We start from the raw sequence: 22,955 nt of genomic DNA on the forward strand, positions 1-22,955 counted from the left end.
TATATGAAGATTTTAAGCCCTGTTGGTTAAACAGTGTAATGTAGTGAAAGTGGCAGAAAGGTAGAACAGTAATGTAAACATTAACAACGTAAACGTAAAGTCATTAGGGTAGCACTGTTATCTCACAGCATGAAGGTCCTGGGTCCTTTCTGTGTGGGGTTTGCATGTTCTCCCCATGTCTGTGTGAGTTTCCTCCGGGCAACGAATAAAAATGCAGTCGCTGTATTAAAGCTTTTCCTGGCAACATTACTGTGGTTATTATAAGATGCTAATCAGAGTTGCTACATTTATACTGGATTGTTTGTTTATTAGGATTTCAAGGTCATGTTTTACACTTTGGTTACATTCATGACATGAACGATAGTTACTCATTACACAAGATTCATCAGTTCACACAAGGTTATATCGAACACAGTCTTGGACAATTTAGTGTCTCCAGTTAGCCTCACTTGCACGTCTTTGGACTGAGGGAGGAAACCGGAGCACCTAGAGTAAACCCACGCAGACACGGAGAACACATTTATACTGGAACATGATGCAAAATCTCCACATCATACCACACAGTTCCACTCTGTACACACAGAACAGCTTCCTCCTTCACCAGCTGTGGTTTTAATGTTTAATATGTTTGGTAGTTTTGTGCCTGATTAAAATCATAAAGCTTTTAAGTTTTCCTGCTTTAGTTAGATCTATAGTACGCTTGACGACTGTACCGAGAAGTGGACCATGCATGCTAAGGCTGGGTCAATTTCATGCTAAGGCTGGGTCAGTTAGGAAGAGAGTTTAGTAGTTTCTCCCTCACTTGATAAGCAGGTGGACTGGTAACAATGGGGGTATCATGATTGTTTTCAAAGACTAAACCTTTGGTGGATCTTGCTTTAATATCCAAAGATGGGTTGTGGTTCTACATGGGGCGGTCCGGGTCCATTCTGTGTGGAGTTTGCATGTTCTCCCCGTGTCGGTGTGAGTTTCCCCTGGGAGATCCGGTTTCCTCTCACTGTCCAAAGACGTGCAAGTGAGGTAACTTGGAGACACTAAATTGTCCATGACTGTGTTTGATATAATCTTGTGAACTGATGAATCTTGTGTATTATACAACAGTTAGTTCCGACCTTACAATCTGATTGGTTGAGAAGCGTTCTAACCGTGCTGATATTGGTGATAACAGCACGGCCTTTTCACACCACAACTGTATTACTCCGCTGACGCGTTGCCATTAACGACAAGCTTCATGCACACAAACACGCACGCAGGCAACAGGCTTTTTTCCCCGGTCGTGTTTTAAATCAGGTATCTGATATACAATCTAGCGCACTGTGTAGGGAACATAAATCAATTGTCTAATTCACTATCTAGTGCACTATGTAGGGAACATATATCCGTGATCTGATACACAATCTAGTGCACTATGTAGGGAACATAATGTGTTTGTAACGCGAACAGTTAGCTTAATAGCCCAGTTAACAGCTCCTAGAAGTTCTGTTATCACCCATATCCTTTGGCGTGTGCGAGAGGTTTTTTATTTCTTTTTTTCCCTTCGGAAGTTCTTGCTTTCTTCTTCTTACCTCCCTGAAATGAGTTTTTGCAACTTGGGATGTCTGCTTTGTAGTGTTAAACTTTATATTCGTTGTGGAACTACTTTTTGGCGGAAGGTATTGTCAATATTAAAGCATATTTATTATGAAATTCAGGGCTTCTTTGATAAATTTTCTTTATTTATTTTGTAAAAACTGTTGTATAAAAGAAATAGAACACTTGAGGTCGTGTGTTATCGCGAATAACATCACGGCTGTGATTCGGTCGCAGGCACGAGCTGAAGGTGAGTGCCGTAGATCATCACAGCCGTGATGTTATTCGTGATAACCCACTCCCTCTCGTGTTCTATTGCTTAAATGAGTAACTACCGTTCCTGTCATGAATGTAACCAAAGTGTAAAACGACGTTAAAATCCTAATAAACAAACAAACACAATTATAAAGCATTTAAGTTTTCTTGCTTTAGTTAGATCTATAGTACGCTTCACGACTGTACTGAGTAGACCATGCATGCTGAGGATGGCTCAATTTGTTTAGTAGTTTCTCCCTCACTTATAAGCAGGTGGACTGGTAACAGTAAGGGTATCGAGATTGGTTATTAAAGCAAGATCCACCAAAGGCTTAATCTTTGAAAGCAAAGATGTGTTGTGGTTCTACACCTTGTGCCAAACTTTGTGAAGTCACTTCGAAATTATTTGCATTCTTGCATTGAGAAAAATTTTTTTTGGTCTTACACCATCTACCACTCATCATACTGTGAAAAGATTCAGACAAGCTGGACGAATCTCAGTCTGTTTGGACAAATCTGGTCATCTGGACCCTGTTGATAAGCTTGGTCACACTGTGCCATCAGTCAGTCAATGTCTCCAGCGTGGTGAGTCACATGACATCAGTCGTTGGGTCAGTGCCCCGAACCTGGGCCCATCCACCATACTTCCTGTGCCTCAGTATGCAGTCACATGATCACAAAACCGCTCTTGCGCTGCTGTGCTAGCATTTCCTGTGGTATGAGGCGGTGCTGTTAGCGAGGCTGTTGCTCTACTTTAAGCGTCGTGCCCCGCAGTTCAACTGAACTGAACTTTGACCCAGTTTGTCGCCATTTAAGCTTTTAAGTTTTTTTGTATGACATAGACAGAAGTAAAGCTGAAATCTAGCATGGCATTGTGGGAAAAATCCAGCATGGAGATTAGTGAGGTGTGAAACGATGTGACCGGGATTGCAATTTAGATAGCAAATTTTCTCATACTGGAATTGCTTGTCGCGGCTTCGTAGCTCTTTATTTATTCATTTATTGTCTGTTTTACTGCGGCTTTATCCTGGTCAGGGTCGCAGTGGGTCTGATTCATTGGACGAAAGGCAGGAAACACCCCGGACTGGTTGCGAGTACACTACAAGACGAACACACAGTCCAGTTGTTAGTATCTCTAACTTCTTCAGACTTATGGGAGGAAACCGGAGCACCAGGAGGAAACCCACACGGACACAGGGAGAACATGTAAACTCCACACGAAGGATTTTTTATTGGCATTAACTACATTGGTAGTTTAGTGGTCAGGGTTGCTGTGGGTCCAGAATCGTGCAGTTTCATGAACTGACATGAACACACCCTAGACAGGGTGTCGATACATCTCGGTGCTTTAACAAACCACCCTCTGATGTAGCCAATCGTGTTTGTTTAGGTGCCCAGCTGGCAGATAGCACCACTGAGATTCAAATTCAGATCTTGGTGAGGGTGGGCAGTACAGTGGCTCAGTGGGAAGCACTGTTGCCTCGTATGCAAACTCCAAACAGAAAGGACCCTGGCTGGGAATTCAACCCTGGCCCTTAGTGCTGTCGCCTCACAGCAAGATCAACTGTATCAAGTGGGTAGCACTGTCGTCTTGCAGCAAGAAGGTCCTGGGTTTGATCCCCATCCTCCTTTCTGTGTGGAGTTTGCACGTTCTCCCCGTGTCGGTGTGGGTTTCCTCCGGTTTCATGAGGCAACTTTTTTTGTTGTAATGGTTTTTATTTTTTCACGTCTCTAAATGATTATGTTGCTAGGCAGATGTAGGCAGTTGTAGCCTAGTGGTTAAGGTACTAAACTAGTAATCGAAAGGTTGCTGGTTCAAGCCCCACCACTGCCAGGTTGCCACTGTTGGACCCTTGAGCAAGACCCTTAACCTTTAATTGCTTAGACAATATATGTACACAGATTAGCCATAACATTAAACCATAACATGTCCATTTTATCAGCTCCACTTACCATATAGAAGCACTTTGTAGTTCTACAATTACTGACTGTAGTCCATCTGTTTCTCTACATAATTTTTTAGCCAGTATCACCCTGTTCTTCAGGTCAGGACCCCCACAGGACCACTACAGAGCAGGTATTATTTAGGTGGTGGATGATTCTCAGCACTGCAGTGACACTGACATGGTGGTGGTGTGTTAGTGTGTGTTGTGCTGGTATGAGTGGATCAGACACAGCAGCTCTCACTGTCCACTCTATTAGACACTCCTACCTAGTTGGTCCATCTTGTAGATGTAAAGTCAGAGACGATCGCTCATCTATTGCTGCTGTTTGAGTTGGTCATCTTCTAGACCTTCATCAGTGGAGCCAGGACGCTGCCCACAGGGCGCTGTTGGCTGGATATTTTTGCTTGGTGGACTATTCTCAGTCCAGCAGTGACAGTGAGGTGTTTAAAACCTCCACTCATACCAGCACAACACACACTAACACACACTAACACACCACCACCATGTCAGTGTCACTGCAGTGCTGAGTGATCCACCACCCAAATAATACCTGCTCTGTAGTGGTCCTGGGAGAGTCCTGACCATTGAATAACAGCATGAAAGGGGGCTAATGAAGTATGTAGAGAAACAGATGGTAAGTGGAGCTGATAAAATGGACAGTGAGTGTAGAAACAAGGAGGTGGTCATAATGTTATGCCTAATTGGTTTATACTGTCCCTGTAAGTCGCTCTGGATAAAAGCGTCTACTAATTGCTGAAAATGTAACTGCTACAAAGGGATTCTGTACAAACTAAAATATTGAACTTTTGTGGACTGTTTTCAAGCTCGCCAGTCATTGGTTAAAAGCCGTTTTGCCTCGTATTATGTGGAAAACGTGATCGCTGCAGTAAGAGAACGTGTTGATGTGTCAGAGATCAACTTTTTATGGCTCCAGGTAACTAAAATAAAGTTTTCCGGTACTTTTGATCTGATTTTTTTTTTAAGCGCTGATGTAATTTACTTGCCTCAGAGCAGCTTCTGTTCCTGCAGCAACTCTTAGCACAAGCATCACGGTGTGAGGTATTTTCATGATGCAACAACCTGACGCCATTTCTGTTTAGATGTTTGAGGGCAGGTCTGGGCTGGTCTGGAGCGCAGTTGCTGCAAACACAAATCCCTTTGCACCCACCTGCCCACGTTCTACACATCCTTCACGTTTTAACAGGAGTCTGAAACTGAATGTGATGGATTTTGTTCGTGAAATGTTTGTTTTTTTTATCTTTTCAGCATGTGTCTTAGGAATCGTAGTTAATCTTTTCTTTTTTTTTTTTTTTTTTTTCTCTAGGCTGGCAGTCGCACATCTGGATGGTACCAGTTTCTTGAAAAATATTGGTAAGACTTGCATTACCAACCCAGTCAGAACAAAATAATATTTACCATAAATACACCGATCAGCCATGCATTAAAACCACCTCCTTGTTTCTACACTCACTGTCCATTTTATCAGCTCCACTTACCATATAGAAGCACTTTGTAGTTCTACAATTACTGACTGTAGTCCATCTGTTTCTCTGCATGCTTTGTTAGCCCCCTTTCATGCTGTTCTTCAATGGTCAGGACCACTACAGAGCAGGTATTATTTAGGTGGTGGATCATTCTCAGCACTGCAGTGACACTGACATGGTGGGGGTGTGTTAGTGTGTGTTGTGCTGGTATGAGTGGATCAGACACAGCAGCGCTGATGGAGTTTTTAAACACCTCACTGTCACTGCTGGACTGAGAATAGTCCACCAACCAAAAATATCCAGCCAACAGCGCCCCGTGGGCAGCGTCCTTTGACCACTGATGAAGGTCTAGAAGATGAGCAACTCAAACAGCAGCAATAGATGAGAGATCGTCTCTGACTTTACATCTACAAGGTGGACCAACTAGGTAGGAGTGTCTAATAAAGTGGACAGTGAGTGGACATGGTATTTAAAACCTTCAGCAGCGCTGCTGTGTCTGATCCACTCATACCAGCACAACACACACTAACACACCACCACCATGTCAGTGTCACTGCAGTGCTGAGAATGATCCACCACCCAAATAATACCTGCTCTGTGGCGGTCCTGACCATTGAAGAACAGGGTGAAAGCAGGCTAACAAAGCATGCAGAGAAACAGATGGACTACAGTCAGTAATTGTAGAACTACAAAGTGCTTCTGACAGTGAGTGTAGAAACAAGGAGGGGGTTTTAATGTTATGGCTTATCTGTTGCTGTTGGTCCAGAATGTTTTCATGAACTGACATGAACACACCCTGGACAGGGTGCCAATACACCTCAGTGCCTTAGTAAACCACCCCTTTGCAGCTATAACAGCTTCCGCTCCTCTAGGATGGCTTTCTACAAGAAGTAGAGTGTCTGTGGGAATTTCTGCCTGTGCATCCAGAGGAGCATATTTAAGGTTAGACACTGATGTTGGATGAGTGGGCCTGGCTTATTGTGTCCATTGTAGTTCATCCCAAATTTTTCCCATTGTGTTGGGACGAGCGGCGAAGGCTGTGGTGTCTGGTATGACTGTGTTACACCAAACAGATGCACCAGGATGACCTTGTGGTATTGTCCAGATACTAGATTCCCCAGCGCCCTTTCAGATTTCTTGTGGAGTCCATGTCTCGACACAGAACTATTTCAGAACTTACTTTCTTAACCGCTTATCCAGTTAGGGTCGTGTGTGTGTGTGCTGGAGCCTATCCCAGCTTTTCAGTGGGTGCAAGGCACACAGTAACACCCTGGACCCAGTAACACTCCGCACAGAAAGGACCCGGACCGCCCCGCCTGGGGATCGAACCCAGGACCTTCTTGCTGTGAGGCCACAGTGCGTCCCACTATGCCGCCCGAACCGTTATCCAGATGGCTCCAATGTTTTGGCTCATCTGTGTCTGTCCCATCAGTGCTATTACAAATAAGCGATGAATAGCAGTGTGTTTGTTCGAAGCACCACGTCTGCGTCTTACACGCACGGAGTTGAGGTGTTTGAAGTGCCGTGATGCCATAGTCGGCTGTGATCAGCAGTCAAATGAAATCAGAGCCGTCAGTCACACTCGCCTGGCAACCTCGTCATGGCAACCTTCATCTCCTCTTCGTACCACGTTCCACAAAAGGCCCAAAAAAGAGAGTCGATTCCTGGTACTGCATGTTCTGCATGAGCAAATCTGACAAAACAGCTTTCTGTAATTGGAAGATGATCCATGACCCGCTTCTCTCCGCAGAGTGATGGAGAAGATCCGGATGAGCTCTAGCTACCAAAGAGCTGTTTGTCTGAAGCTTGTATTCGGATATGCGTCGCGACTGCCTGACAGAAATGCGACGTTTGCCCCGAGCTGAGTGCACCGGGTGCGTCTTTCTGATGCCGCAGCTCTTTATTTTCCTCCCGTGGATCCCGCCGAGCTCTGACGTTACCTTCACGTCCCCGAGCCCCGTCACGTTAACGGGTAATGGGGTAACGAGTTTCCTCGACTGAGGAGGGAGGCGTGAATATGGTTCATTGAGATGTCCCTATAGCGATCGCTTCTCCACACCTGAACAGGCAAACGAGAGGATTTCCGTAATTAAACACTTCATTAGGGGAATTAGATGGAACACAAAAGCTCACACCTTTTCTCCAGCTCTCAATCAGCTCTAGAGATGCGGTGCTCCTGCTTCCCTACACCACTAGGGGGCAGAATTGGATCATTATTAATCTGCACGCCTTAGTGTCGTTCACTCACTGTCAAAAGTATGTGGACGCCCCTCCTTTTTTAGTTCTTTTGTTTTAGCCCCTTTTCTTGCCAACAGGTGCACAGATATGCCTTTAACTTTGTGCACAGTCTTTCTGGAACTGGAAAAAAACCTCATAAAGACATGGTTTAACCAATTTGTTGTGGAGGAACTTCTGCGGCCTGCACAAAGCCATGACTCCACAAGTCCAGTTGGAGCCTTTCTTCTCCCCAGAATTGACACCAACAGTTGCACCACCTGAAGTGGAACGCAGACTGTAATCATGGTTCACCAAACAATCTCTGTATAGTAAGGCTACTATTAGTGTCCCTTTTGATTGATTAACTGTACAGGAAAGTAACAGTGATGGATCGTATGGTGGGTGTTCAAAGTAGGTGTTCCAAATACAGGGCGGCACGGTGGCTAAATGGGTAGCACTGTCTCCTCACAGCGAGAAGGTCCTGGGTTCGATCCCCGGGTGGGGCGGTCCGGGTCTTTTCTGTGTGGAGTTTGCATGTTCTCCCCGTGTCTGCGTGGGTTTCCTCCAGGTGCTCCGGTTTCCTCCCACAGTCCAAAGACATGCCGCTAGGCTAATTGGAGACACTGAATTGTCCCATAGTTACCTAGCCGCTGGGATGCACAGACCAGAGCATTGTAGTGCCGGTCCCAAGCCCGGATAAATAGGGAGGGTTGTGTCAGGAAGGGCATCCGGCGTAAAACTTTGTCGAATCCCGCCGGCGACCCCTAACGGGAAGAAGCCTGAAATGCCGACCCCGTAACCGAAAAACGGGACAAAGGCTGAGGAACAAGAAGAAGAAGAGGTGTTCCAAATACAGTGCTCTGTGAGTGTGTTTATTCATTGTGCCAGCCTGATAAATGATGTAGCATCAGTACTTATTACTTGTGTAGATCTGAATCACTGTTTCTCCCTGACAAATTTCTTGTCCTTTCTGGGATGTGTGATGAAATAACTGGGTTCATTTATTTTGTTCTGTTGCTTAATTTTTGTTTTTATCAATTTCATTTTAAGCAATGACTATCCTGGTTTGGGTCGAGGTTCAGATTTGATGGGAAAACGCTGGCCGCAAGGCAGGAAAAACCCAGGTCAGGGGCTTTTGCGCCACCCCCTCAAACACAACCAACCATGTTTGAGTAAACACCAGGCTGGCCGGAAGCACAGCTAAGATTCCAACCTGGAGCTCAGCGTAATAGACTACTGTGCCACCCAAATTCCAGAATAACTGGGCACAAGTTACACACCCTGGACATGACACCAATCCACAGAGTCTCAGCCAATGCACGGTGGCTAAGTGTGTAGCACTGTCGCCTCACAGCAAGAAGGTCCTGGGTTCGATCCCCAGGTGGGGCGGTCCGGGTCCTCTCTGTGTGGAGTTTGCATGTTCTCCCCGTGTGTTTCCTCCGGGTGCTCAGGTTTCCTCCCACAGTCCAAAGGCACTAAATTGTCCATGACTGTGTTTGATATAAACTTGTGAACTTATGAATCTTGTGTAATGAGTAACTACCGTTCCTGTCATGAATGTTTATTAAGATTTTAACGTCATGTTTTACACTTTGGTTACAAACAAACCGCCGCACCTCTCGCTTACACAGCCCCCTAAATCATGTCCGTATGTAGATGCTCGATTAGCCTATAGCACCAATGGGGATTTAAGCCCTGAAACCCAGTGTTTGTGGGCGAGTGTGCCTATGTTATGTACATACATGACAACGAAGACACATCTCACAGTTTGTATATTTCAGTATATTTATAAAAATGGTAAACACCGCAACATGTTAGTATAGCAGTAACCAACAATAACCAACAGATATTTATTTATTATTTTCCTTTCATTATTTTTTTTAAAGAAATTAAGTCTCAGATTTATTATTGTATTTCATTTTTATGTTTTAACACCCCTTTATCCTGTCACCATTGGTCCGAAATTACTGGGTGGAATTTAGTAACACACCCGGACACCAATTTATCATATATACTGAACTGGAAGCCAAGCCATGTTTTTGGGTGGTGGAAGAACACTTAGATAAAATTAGATGAAAATAGAACTTGATTATAAATCAAACCAAGGATCCTAATGTCCATGCTGCCATGTGGCACCCACCCTATCAGCTGTACCACTTTACAGCCTACTCCTCATATATGTCTGTAATGCCACTAAATAAATAATCAAAACATCATCTGACCTGTCAAAAGGACCATTTTGATCCTCTGTGATTGGGTCAGTTGCATTTTGATCTTGGCGGTAATGCATCATTAACATGTTTTATTCCCTCCGTCGCCTTTTGCAGGATTAATGACCCTCACCCGGCACCCCCTCCACACCCTCGGCCCCCTGCTGTTAACATTGTATTAATTGGCGTGTCAGAAGCCTCTCCTCTCTGTCTCTATTGTATACATTTACCGTTTCACTCATTAGTTTCATGTCGCCTCCCAGCTAGCAGCATCTATCCAGCCTGGTGCCGGTCTCCTGGGAGGCTGTTTCCATCGCTCCATGAGTCCTCAGAGTAACACCCCCTCCCCTGCTCTAAATCCTGCCCTCTTCACACGCCCCTCTTTTGATATTTTGTGATGGTGGGCCTCTGTGCTATTAATGAGCGGTTCGCGTTCAGCTCCGCCTTCCTGTTCAGCATTGACAGATGCCATTGACAAACGGCGCCGTAATGAGAAAGTGATCGTTTTTAAATGTCCTCAGGGACGACGGACACGCCCGCTTTTATCACATCCCATAACACAGTGGTCCAGGGCTGGCAACTTCATACAATCTCAATATTGTGATAAATAACACCAGGACCTTATTATAAATAATAATTCATCTCTTAAATGATTATTAAATAATAATTAAGTTTAGTTTAAATTTGATGATTTCTGTTTTGCACGATTTTTTTTGGTCACTCCTGGGCAAAAAATGGGTCAAGATATTTATGAACATTTTAAACACTATCACTGGGTTCCAGGGCTTGAATCCCTGGTGGAGCTATTGGCTAGTCAGGCGTCCACATACAGATATGATTTATGCAGTCATGTCCAAGATACCTGCTCTGTAGTGGTCCTGGTAACGTCCTGACCATTGAAGAACAGCATGAAAGGGGGCTAACAAAGCATGCAGAGAAACAGATGGACTACAGTCAGTAATTGTAGAACTACAAAGTGCTTCTATATGGTAAGTGGAGCTGATAATATGGGCAGTGAGTGTAGAAACAAGGAGGTGGTTTTAATGTTATGGCTGATCCGGTGTATATCTGTCTATCTATCTGTCTGTCTATCTGTCTATCTATCTGTCTATCTAGATAGATAGATAGATAGATGGAGAGAGTTTTTTGTTTTTAATGTTGGATGTGCTTCCTGACACAACCATCCTATTTATCTGGGCTTGGGACTAAAACGAAAGGTGCACCATGCTGTGTCCCCCTCAGTGGCTAAGTCCATGAAACACCATGGGCCTTCTGTATGCCTGTAATGCCTTTTTGAGCTCAGTTTGGGTTTCTCTTACCAATACGCTACATAAACGTATTTGTGCTTTTCCATGTTGCTCGTGTCTCAGCTCTTCACGCCTCATGTTAACGAAAGCTAATAAGAACGAACCCGTCTTGATACACGCGACTCTTGACGTTCCTCTGAACGCAAGTGCTAGTGGCTCAGTGCCAGGCCTGATCCTGCCTTCAATCCAGAGCAGAGCGTTGACATTGACATCAGATCGCTTTCATCAGATCGCTTTCATCAGATCGCTAACGTGTCTACAGTGACAAAGTTACAGGCTAGGATGTTGTGTGTTTTTTTTTTTTTCTTCTTTATTTTGTTTCCTCACACACGTTGAGCAGAGACAGATGGGTGAGATCGTGCTCTGTCACTTCCACTGATGTACACCGATCAGGCATAACATTAAAACCACCTCCTTGTTTCTACACTCACTGTCCATTTTAAAAGCACTTTGTAGTTCTACAATTACTGACTGTAGTCTATCTGTTACATACTTTTTAGCCTGCTTTCACCCTGTTCTTCAATGGTCAGGACCCCCACAGGACCACCACAGAGCAGGTATTATTTAGGTGGTGGATCATTCTCAGCACTGCAGTGACACTGACATGGTGGTGGTGTGTTAGTGTGTGTTGTGCTGGTATGAGGGGATTAGACACAGCAGCGCTGCTGGAGTTTTTAAATACTGTGTCCACTCACTGTCCACTCTATTAGACACTCCTACCTAGTTGGTCCACCTTGTAGATGTAAAGTCAGAGACGATCGCTCATCTATTGCTGCTGTTTGAGTTGGTCATCTTCTAGACCTTCATCAGTGGTCACATGACGCTGCCCACGGGGCACTGTCGGCTGGGTGTTTTTGGTTGGTGGACTTTTCTCAGTTCAGCAGTGACAGTGAGGTGTTTAAAAACTCCATCAGCGCTGCTGTGTCTGATTCACTCATAGCAGCACAACACACACTAACACACCACCACCATGTCAGTGTCACTGCAGTGCTGAGAATGATCCACCACCCAAATAATACCTGCTCTGTGGTCCTGTGGGGGTCCTGACCATTGAAGAAAAGCATGAAAGGGGGCTTACAAAGCATGCAGAGAAACAGATGGGCTACAGTCAGTAATTGTAGAACTACAAAGTGCTTCTATATGGTAAGTGGAGCTGATAAAATGGACAGTGAGTGTAGAAACAAGGAGGTGGTTTTAATGTTATGGCTGATCGGTGTATGTGGAGTTCTCTTGTGAATGTGCTCTTACAGTCGGGGAGATTCATGGGTTGATGGTCGGTTCTCATAGTTCAGGTGTTTAATGCAGCAGATCAGCATGAAGACTTAAGCAACCTTAATAAAGGCCAAATTGATAAGGCCATGTGACTTGGCTTTACTGGTGATTACAGCCAGCCATGGTGTCTACACATCAAACTACCAAAACCTCACGATGGATGGATGGATTGGTGTCTAGTCCAGGGTGTTACTGCATTGTGCCTAGTGAGTGGTGGGAATAATAAAGTACAAAGTCACGACATGGGCAATCATGTCCAGAACTTATAAAATAATAATAATAAAAAAGTTGGTTGAGTGTGTGTTTCTCTTGACTGTAAGTAATAAGCCTGGCAGATGTGTGTGGTCGTCGAACCAAAAAAACTGTAGCAACGTAATTTTGGACTTTTCCCTTGCTGGTTTGGTTCTGTGCAGTCTTGATGTGCACATTAAAAACATTGGAAAGAAGTTTTGCACCAGTTCTGCTAGTTGCAGAATTGATCAAGGGAGGACGGCAGGATGCTCCTCACCGTCTCTTCCTGACTGTGAAAGCTGGAAGGAAAGTTCCTTTTTGATGCCGGACAGAATGAGCGCTCAGAAATAACTCCGCTTTGTTGCACTGCCTGTTCACGCCGTGCAAGTTGCTTGCGTAGAAAAAAAAAACCCTGCAAAAGAACCAGCGAGAAGCCCAGTCTGACGATTCAAACATCCTGGGCGGCACAAATAATGGGCGCGAGGCTGCACTGCATTTTCTTTGGGCGGATCTGCTAAAAGCCACGCTGATGCAAAGCTGCAGCAATGGGAGCTCATTCAGATTAAAAGTGGACTCGCCAAACGACAAAAAGTACACCGGTGCAGACTGGTGCTGCAGTAAAGCCAAATTAGAGGAGATGCGCACCTGTCCGGTTCGTCCCAGAGCTCAGCTCATCACCCCTTCCTAAAATAGAGCAGGCAAGTTGGCGAGGGTGGTGCTTGATGCTAGAGTTAGCAGGGAAGCGAGGGTCTGATAAAAGGAGACCGACGACGAGTGACAGTCAGGTTAAGGAAGACGACGTGTTCGATACCAGGTAGAAAACATCAAACGCCGAGTTCATAGGAACCCTGAGCAACCTCGACTTGAGGAGGGATTTTCTCTTGGGGCGAGTAGATTAGCGCTTGACGCGCCCTCATTTACCGTCCCGTACTAGCAGAGGGGGGATTAAACTATATCAACTTTGAAGCCTTAAACAATACCTTTCAAAATTAAAGGGATTAAGAGGAGGACGTCAGATGGGGATATCCAGAGGATTTGTTAGCTTTAAACCTCCATCTCTTACTTAAACAGGGAAGAAAAAAAGTCAGAAGGTCGGAGGTTTGACGGCCACGGTGCAAAATTTAATGAGGGCAAAAGTGAACTTGCACAAACTGACACGAGCAGAAACTCACCTGACTGTCGGGTTATTTATGAAATGTTACGTGAGGGGTGCTTGGGTGGTGCAGAGGTAACGTGATTCAAGGCCACTACCTCTAGCATCCAGGGTTCAAATCCTCAGCTGTGCTGTCTGCCGGTCAGGCATTGGGGTGGGGTTTTTATGGCTGAGGCCTCGCAATGGGTTGGCGTCCTGTCTGGTGTTTATTACTGCATGGTGTCTAGTGATTCCAGGGGAACCCTGACCACATTAAAGCACCGGTGAAACATAAAAATGACTTTCGTTTTGTTTCAATTTGAACCCTTTAATCCATTGTGTGGCATTGGCCATAAGTAAATGCCCCCTAGACCTAATACCTGGTTTGACCACCCTTGGCAATAACTTGAGTCTTTTTACATCACTTTGTTAAATAATTAGGGAGGCACGGTGGCTAAGTGGGGTAGCACTGTCGCCTCACAGCAAGAAGATCCCAGGTGGGGTGCTCTGGGTCCTTTCTGTATGGAGTTTGCATGTTCTCCCCGTGTCTGCGTGGGTTTCCTCCCACAGTCCAAAAACATGTAGTCAGGTTAACTGGAGACACTGAATTGCCCTACAGGTGAATGAGTGTGTGTATGTGTGGTGCCCCATCCAGGGCGTTACTGTGTGCCTTGCGCCCATTCAAAAGCTGGTACAGGCTCCAGCAGTGGAAAGCCTTCCCAACAAACTGGAGGCTGTTATAGCCACAAAGAAGGGTCTATCTATCGGGCTTGGGTGCACTACAATGCACTGGTTTATGCATCCTAGCGGCTGGGTACCTATAGGACAATTCAGTGTCTCCAATTAGCCTGGCTGCATGTTTTTGGACTGTGGGAGGAAACCCACGCAGACACGGGGAGAACATGCAAACTTGCACAGAAAGGACCCGGACCGCCCTACCTGGAGATTGAGCCCAGGACCTTTTTTACTGTGAGGCGACAGTGCTACCCACTGAGCCACCGTGCCACCCAACCATAAAGAAGGGTAATTCTGTATTAATGCCTCTGGTGTTTGAATTTCAGAATAAGTGTAGTTGATTTGATTTTTAATTCTTCAGAACAGCCATGTTAAAAAGTGTGTCCTGGGCCGCTCAGGTGGCGCGGCGGTAAAAACACACCGTTCACCAGAGTTGAGATCTCGAATACATCATATCGAACCTCAGCTCTGCCTTGCCGGCTGAGGCTGAGCGGCCACATGAACAACGATTGGCCTGTTGTTCAGATAAGGGGCGGGAGTAAGCCGGATGGGGGACTCTCTCTCTCAGACTAGTGGGATTACGACCTCTGCTGGCTGGTTGGTGGCGCCTGCATGGAGATGGGGATGGAGTGCGGTAGAGGGTGTGGCTCTCCGTACACAGCACTGTACTGCACTGCACTCGTCAAGTGTAGGTGATAAGATGTTCGATTGCTGGGCACGTGTCGAAGGGGGCGTGGAGCAGCAGAAGCAGGGACCAGCAGGATGATTGCTGGGCAGAAATTGGATGCGCTAAAGTGGGAGAAAAATGGTCGTCCACTCAAATAAACAGTTGCATTCATGTAGTTTATGCCAACCCTGATGTCAGTTATTGCTCCTTGCAGTTTTGTTTTCTCAAAAACAGCAAGGTGTATTTGGTTAGCAAGGTGGTTGTGGCTTGCGAGTAGAAAGAAAAGAAATGCAAAGTTCCTAAAAGAAAGCGGAGCCTATCCGGTAGTTCTTATTCCCGTCTGATTAATAAATACATCCAAGAAAAGTTGATCTTCGGGGATTGCAGAAGAATGTGTGTGTAATGATAATATGCAATTATCACCTCTTGAGTTTTTCGGCAGTAACCTCGAGCCGAGGTGTAACCGAAGTGTTAGAGCAAGTGCTGATGGAGCGAGCAGGGGCGCAGTAGAGAGAAGCACAGTGACATATGTGCGCCTCCCAAATGTGTTAAGCGCTCTTTTACTTGTGTGGTTAATATAGACGATTCACAATGGGACGTCGTCTGATTCCTCCACGTCGGTGTTGGTTATCGAACATTTTGAAGGCAATTCAGTGTCTCCAATTAGCCTTACTGCATGTTTTTGGACTGTGGGAGGAAACCAGAGCACCCGGAGGAAACCCACGCAGACACGGAGAACATGCAGATAGGTCTGTCACGGTGGAAGAATTTCCCCTTTGGGGATTTAGGCTTTTTTTTTTTTTTTTTATTTATCTGGATTTTAGAGCTATATAAACAAGCTTTATTGTTAGGCCATAATTCGGTATATTATTGCTTTTTGAATGACAAAGATGAGACAGCTTTAAGACAAATCAAATGTGTGTTTATTGTTAAATACAGAACAAAGAAGAGCAAGGATGCGCAATAAGAATGCACGGCTTTTCTCTATTAAAAAAAGGTTTAAATTTAGCGTCTAGCCTAGGCTAGATATACACTGTAAAACAAAATATTTAGCCTTAAACAGTTTGCTTTTTTTTTCCAAGTGCACATCTAATAAAAATATGGTAAAAAAAAAACGAAACCTTTAGTTTAGAATAAAGTCTATAAGACCTTAAACCTGCGTTATCATGTCCTTGTTGCGCGCTAGAAAAACCAACATGTTCACCTTATGTGGTTTCAGAGAGGATCTGAGTGGGGTAGCGATGTTCCCGGCTGCTCTAAAAACTCTCTCTGATGGTGCTCGTTGCACAAATACACATGTACTTGCATGCGACTTTAGAGAGCGGAGGAAATCTAGCCTGGTGTCGCGCCACCAGGCGAGTGGATCTGCGTTGGAGTCTATGGGCTCCTCTTGCAGGTAGCGCGTGATCTCAGTATCTGTTAATTTTCATTATGAATTTATTTAACATTTATTACACCCGAATGTAAGCATAAAACAAGATGAACCCTGCAGAAAAAATGTGAACATCGCGGTATTGCAAAATTGCAGTTACCGCGACAGCCCTACATGCAGACTCTGCACAGAAAGGACCCGGACGGCCCCGCCTGGGGATCGAACCCAGGACCTTTTTTGCTGTGAGGCGACAGTGCTACCCACTGAGTGGGCAGTAGAGAGAGGCACAGTGACCTGTGCGCCTCCCAAATGTGTTAAGCGCTCTTTTACTTGTGTGATTTAATATAGACGGTTCACAATGGGACGTCGTCTGATTCCTCCACGTCCGTGTTGGTTATCGAACATTTTTAAAGAAGGAAGCTGTGTACCCAGGCCGAGTTCTGGAAGGGAAAGCGAGCTAATCGATCCCCGCGTTTCAGCCGCGGCTTTTATTTAAGCCCGTAATCCTGGTAAATAGCTTGCAGCAAGGCAAAAAAAACCCTCAGCTTTTAACATTGATTAAACAGGGTAAATAGAAGCGAATGAATTTTTAAAAGACGCCTCGCGTTCCGAGCCCGTTTGTGCTGTGAGGAACAGATCGGCGGTGGAAGCTGGCAGCTAATGAGGCCTGTAAATGTAATGCCGAAATGATAGTTTCTGATGCTGTTACCACCCTGCTGTTCAGGGGCTCGCGCTGAAAGTTCGCTTTAAATGTTGAGCACCCCCCCCCCCCCCCCCCCCTTCTGAAAGCCCCCTCACACCAGAACAGATGGAGAGAATATGGAGTCGGGAAGGTTTACCTTGGAGGTGGTAACAGTGAAGCCACTCATTAACACTGAATTTACCACTTCGTTAGCGACGCCCCTTCCTGTTGAGAGCAGCCAGCGATGGTTGTCAAATCCTCTGAGCATACGTTTAGCCCAAGTAGTCTGGACCTTTTAAAGGGGTCGTTGTTAAGATTTAGATCTCATCATCGCTCCCGTCATGATTTGCACTTTTTTATTAAATGAGTACGCCTCATGTAACACATCAGTCTGCCAGTCTGCTGTTTCTTCATGTGAAATAATTTATTCATGTTTTACCATGGCTGTATCCTGGTCAGGGTCACGGTGGGTCTGGGGGGGGGGGTGTCTACATTGTATTTTGTAGGTTATTGATTCCTAAGATCAGGGATTAAACATTTAATATGTCTAAGAAATGACTAGTAACATTAAAACCACCTCCTTGTTTCTACACTCACTGTCCATTTTATCAGCTCCACTTACCATATAGGAGCACTTTGTAGTTCTTCAATTACTGACTGTAGTCCATCTGTTTCTCTACATACTTTTTTTAGCCTGCTTTCACCCTGTTCTTCAGTGGTCAGGACCACCACAGAGCAGGTATTATTTAGGTGGTGAATCATTCTCAGCACTGCAGTGACAATGGCATGGTGGTGGTGTTAGTGTGTGTTGTGCTGGTATGAGTGGATCAGTTTTTAAATACAATGTCCACTCACTGTCCACTCTATTAGACGTTCCTACCTAGTTGGTCCACCCTGATGTAAAGTCAAAGACGATCGCTCATCTATTGCTGTGGTTTGAGTTGGTCATCTTCTAGATCTTCGTCAGTGGTCACTGCCTACGGTGTGCTGTTGGCTGGATTTTTTTAGTTGGTGGTCTTTTCTCAATCCAGCAGTGACAGTGATGTGTTTAAAAAATCCAGCAGTGCTGCTGTGTCTCACACCAGCACAACACACACTAACACACCACCACCATGTCAGTGTCACTGCAGTGCTGAGAATGATCCACCACCTAAATAATACCTGCTCTGTGGTGGTCCTGGGAGAGTCCTGACCATTGAAGAACAGCATGAAAGGGGGCTAATGAAGTATGTAGAGAAACAGATGGACTACAGTCAGTAATTGTAGAACTTCAAAGTGCTTCTATATGGTAAGTGGAGCTGATAAAATGGACAGTGAGTGTAGAAACAAGGAGGTGGTTTTAATGTTATGGTTGTTTGGTGTATATTTTGCTCCTTTGACTGAATAAGCACAAATTCCCACATACTCACTTTAATCTTGTGGAAAGCCTACCCAACAGACTGAAGACTGTTATAGCTGCAAAGAAAGTTAATTCTGTATTAATGCTTATAGTTTTGGAATGTCAAAATTACCTCATGGTCAAGTGTCCACATATTTTTGGTTATAGTCTAGTTGATTTTTAACGATGTCTATGGACAAAACCAAAGTCTCTAAAACATCTTGTTGCCATTACCTCAAATAATCATTAAAGCACAGTTGTTTGTTCTGATTAAGATTGTTGCTGGTTTAGTTTGGGGAAGGGGGGGAGGGTAATACTCCATATTTATGTAACCAATTAGTATATGTTTTACATGATAAGTGATGGGTTTGCTGCTAATTGTGTTTTATAGACGGCGTGTCTGTCATGGCTGCAGTGAAAAACAGCGCAAAGAGGGAGGTGGAATCTGTTAAAGATTACACTCAGGAGCTGTCAGGCTCTCACACTTCCTCTCCAACCTCCACCACCTCCAGCGATGACAACAACAGTATGGGACCACAGCGGTGCCAATCTTTGGATGTTCACCAAAGCCTTTTAAATGGAGCCCAGCCGTACCCATTTGTCTGCGGCGGTGTCCTGGATGCCCCCTGCTCAGACGATTCATTGCCTTCAGGAGCACTTGTTAATGGATCTGCTTCACACTGTACCTCAGAGGAACCCCATGTCCCCAACAAAGATGCATCCCCTTTGCCTGGAACAGACACCAACCCCGAGGTGTTAGAGCCTCCCAGCGAGCTTCAATCAAACACTTGGCAAAAACCAGACGGGCACTTTACGAACGCGCCATCCACACAGACCTCATCAGAGTCGGACAACAGCGGCTGCGAGACTCCCTTGTTGGAAGGTGATGGAGATAACGCATCAATCGGGCAGCTGTGGACGAGCAACGGCGTGGAGCCGTCGTCCTTATGGGATGTTGATTGCAATTCGGAGTCATCAGAGAGTTCCTCCGATGACTATGAAGGCCTAAACAGGGGTCTGCGGGAGAAGTTCATGTACCTTCTGTTAAAAGGCGGGGCGCTTGATCGAGTGGTGAAAAGAAAGAGAGAAATAGACAGCCTGCAGCCTTCCAGGAAGCGGGAAATGCTCATGAAGCGGGTACCAAGCAATGGAAATGTTAACGGTTGTAACGCCAACTCTGATTGTGATTCTGGCTCCTTTCTTATGGAAGGATCTTCCATAATTGATGAAAGTTTGAAAGCCTGTGCAGGCTCACATCAAAAGGATTCCTGTGTCAAGAAAAGCATAATGTCGGATGGCGAAGTAGGTGGGCAAGATGAATCCGATACCCATGTGGATGCCAAACCTGCAGCATTAAAGAGGAGCCTGGAAACTGAGTCGGAGTCTGAGCTGTCGTTCTTCCAGTGTACAAAGTGTGATGCTAATTTCAAGGAGAAAAGGCAATTGCACAGGCATATGATGTATCATTTAGACTTGCATCATCAAGAATGGCAAGAGAGCCTGGCGCACCCCTTTATATGCAAAGAGTGTGGGCGTTTGTTCCGTGAACGCTCTTTCCTGCAGAAGCACATGCTGATCCATCAGGTACGACGGGAGAAGTTGATGGAAGAGATTAAAAGTCTGAACGAATCAGGACACGAGGGCTCTCGGGGTGATTACGGAGCCAGCGGTCACCAACCTTGCTCAGGTGGCGCTGAAACTCCTGACCGGGACGAGGACGAATCTTGTTACAGTCGTGAAGAACCCAATCACGAAACGTCCACCAAGTCAGATCTGGAAGCACACCAACGCACGTCTGACCTCAACCCAAGCCAAAGAAGGCTAGCAACATCCTTTGGCATGTATTTCTGTCCAATCTGCACATTCACGTCAAAGAGCCGGAGCATCTTCAGGGAGCACCTGCAACTCGTCCACGATCGGGCGTTTTCCGATTACGAACTTCAGTCGGCACAAGGCCACGGTGGGTTAACAAGCCAAAATAAAGCACACTTCTCACCAAAACCAAAGTTCCTCAAAGAGCTGCAGAACAAAAAAGGTTTAGCAGGGTCCTCCATGAGGTCCAACGGACTTTCAAACCTTTATATTCCAGACAATGGTGCTCCAGAAACCTGTAAAGGTTTGAACTCACCAGTACGCAAGTGGAGCTTCAGCAGCTTGGCAAACAACCCGTCAGCGTCTTCTCTGCAACGTGACATGCCAAGTAAGTTATCTTACTCTGCACAGAGAAAAGGCGTGCCAACGGATCTGTCGATTGGTGAAGAGGGCAGTCAAGAACGGGACGCAAACAGTCGTGCCAGTTTTGACATGGAGTCGTCGAGTTGTATTAAATTTACTAACAATCCCAAAGTGGTGGCAGCGCCAAGTCGAAAAGTCCCCTCAAAAAGAAAAATGTCCACCCCTTCTCGCAACACCCCTGTGAACACCTTTCTGATCTCATCAAAACCTAAACCAGCATCTTCAGGAAAAATGTTCTACCCTTTCCACAGCGCCAACTACGATTCTGACGATCCCGACCATTCTGATCTCAATGCTATTGAACATCACCAAACCCCCTACACCCCTGAACACGTCCTCCAACCGGGACGTTTGCTCCACAGAGTCGGCGACGACAACTTCACGTCAGAGCAATCGGATTTCGTCGACAACTCGGAATATGATGATGAGATCAGGACTCTAGTAGTAAAAGAGGAGAACATCGAAACTTCAATAGGTGAGGACAATTCAGAATACCAAGACATGAGCGATTCTTACACCAGCTACTCCATACCCCCCATGTTCGAAATGGAACAGAAGTGCTGTCCGTATTGTCCAGCAGTGTTCGATTCAGGGGTGGGATTATCCAATCACATCAGAGGACATCTGCACAGATTGGGGCTGAGATACGAGGCCCGTCACATGCTGTCGCCCGAACAGGTAGCGTCTCAGGACCAGCAGCCTCGCGTCCGCCGAAGAGTGGCAACCATCAAACGAATAAAGAAAGGTGACGTGAAACTTACTTTCACTATAAAATTTCTAGAATGAGCCACTGTACCCAACATTCAGCCTAGTGGGTGTAAAACACTACAAACGTGACTGTTTACACATGAGAATAAGAATGCTGTTAAATGGTGTTGATCAGTCGTGTATTTACAGAAACTTTTCATGTGGTATAATTAGGGATGTAACGATTCACCACATGACAGTTAATAACCGATTCAAAAATTCCACGATTCAAATCGATTTGACATGTATAATGAATCGATATTCATTTTAAACAGCAGAAGGCACTGGTGCTATACTGTACACCTTGCCTGGTTGGCGTCACTGGCGCTATGTGCCTGGTTGCCAAATTCAGGGTTTTTCAGCCAAATTGGGCTTAATTCAAAATTGTTTTGCATAGTTTGTACCTACCTCAGAAATAAAAGGGCATTCATTGTTTAGATAAATAAAATATAAGAACAAATACAGTATTTTATTTTATTTTTTTAAAAGAAACAATAAAAGGAAATTGTCATAATTTGTCTTCAATTGTGGTTTAAAAATCGGGAACCCAGTATCGTGAATCGCATCGTGGGGAAAGAGTGTATCGTTACATCCCTAGGTATAATGTTAAGCCACGTTTCTGGTAACATTAGTGCCCGAGTTCCATGGGTTCGAATCCCAGGCTCGGCTCACAAATACGAGGCACATGACATTACGTAAACTTAGTCGTTAGGGAGACATACACTATGTGGACAAAAGTATAGGGACACCCCTTCTAATTACTTAATTAATCTGCTTTAGCCACAACAGTCGTAAACAGGTGTAGTAAGTAATTTTATATAATGTGCTTCCAAGTTTATGACAATGCTTTAGGGAAGGCCCTTTCCTGTCTCAGCATGACTATGCCCCTGTGCACAAAGCAAGCTCTATAAAGGCATGAAGAAAATCTCGATTTAAAGAAGCTCTAGTGTCCTGCACAGAGCTTTGACCTCAGCCCCACTGAACAGGTTGGAATGAACTGGAACATCAACTGAAGCTTTCTTAACCTGACATACAAATGCTCTTTTGTCTTAAAGGGCACAAATTCCCACAAACATACTTTTAAGCTATAACAGCTTTTCACAAGACGATTAAAAAAATCACACAGATGCGTTTGCATTTGTTTTTAAAATGGGACGTCCAGCAAACTCATGGTCAAGTGTCCAAATACTTTTTTAGCCAGTGTAGTGCATCAGTGCACTCTCAGAGTGCTGGTCCCAAGCCCGGATGAATAAAAGGGTTGCATCAGGAAGGTGTGCCATGTCCAGTTTGCAAGCCAGATCTACTGTGGTGACCCCTAAATACGAGAGCAGCCAGAAACATAAATAAGTAAATAAGTGACTGATGATGGCACCTGCACAGGGCTGAGGAATAATGCTGATGGGGGTCTGGCCCTCCATACACAGTGCCCGTCAGTGTATGAACTCGACTCGTGCAGGTGAAAAATGCAGTCTGTACTGACTGTACGTGCCGGAGGGGGCGTATGTCAGTTGAGAGG

At 45.2% G+C, this 22,955-nt stretch overlaps 1 protein-coding gene across 1 annotated transcript in view; it reads left to right on the plus strand.

Moving 5' to 3' along the window:
• The window catches only part of znf644b (zinc finger protein 644b), a 39,954-nt gene that overhangs the window by 4,757 nt on the left and 12,242 nt on the right, over positions 1 to 22,955 (plus strand). The window contains exons 2-3 of the mRNA XM_062997318.1: positions 5,095 to 5,141; positions 18,849 to 21,437. Coding sequence (XP_062853388.1) covers positions 18,863 to 21,437 — 2,575 coding nt within the window. The 5' untranslated portion in view covers positions 5,095 to 5,141; positions 18,849 to 18,862. The remainder of the gene's footprint in view (positions 1 to 5,094; positions 5,142 to 18,848; positions 21,438 to 22,955) is intronic.

This window comes from Trichomycterus rosablanca, chromosome 6, assembly GCF_030014385.1.
Source record: "Trichomycterus rosablanca isolate fTriRos1 chromosome 6, fTriRos1.hap1, whole genome shotgun sequence".
NCBI lineage: Eukaryota > Metazoa > Chordata > Actinopteri > Siluriformes > Trichomycteridae > Trichomycterus > Trichomycterus rosablanca.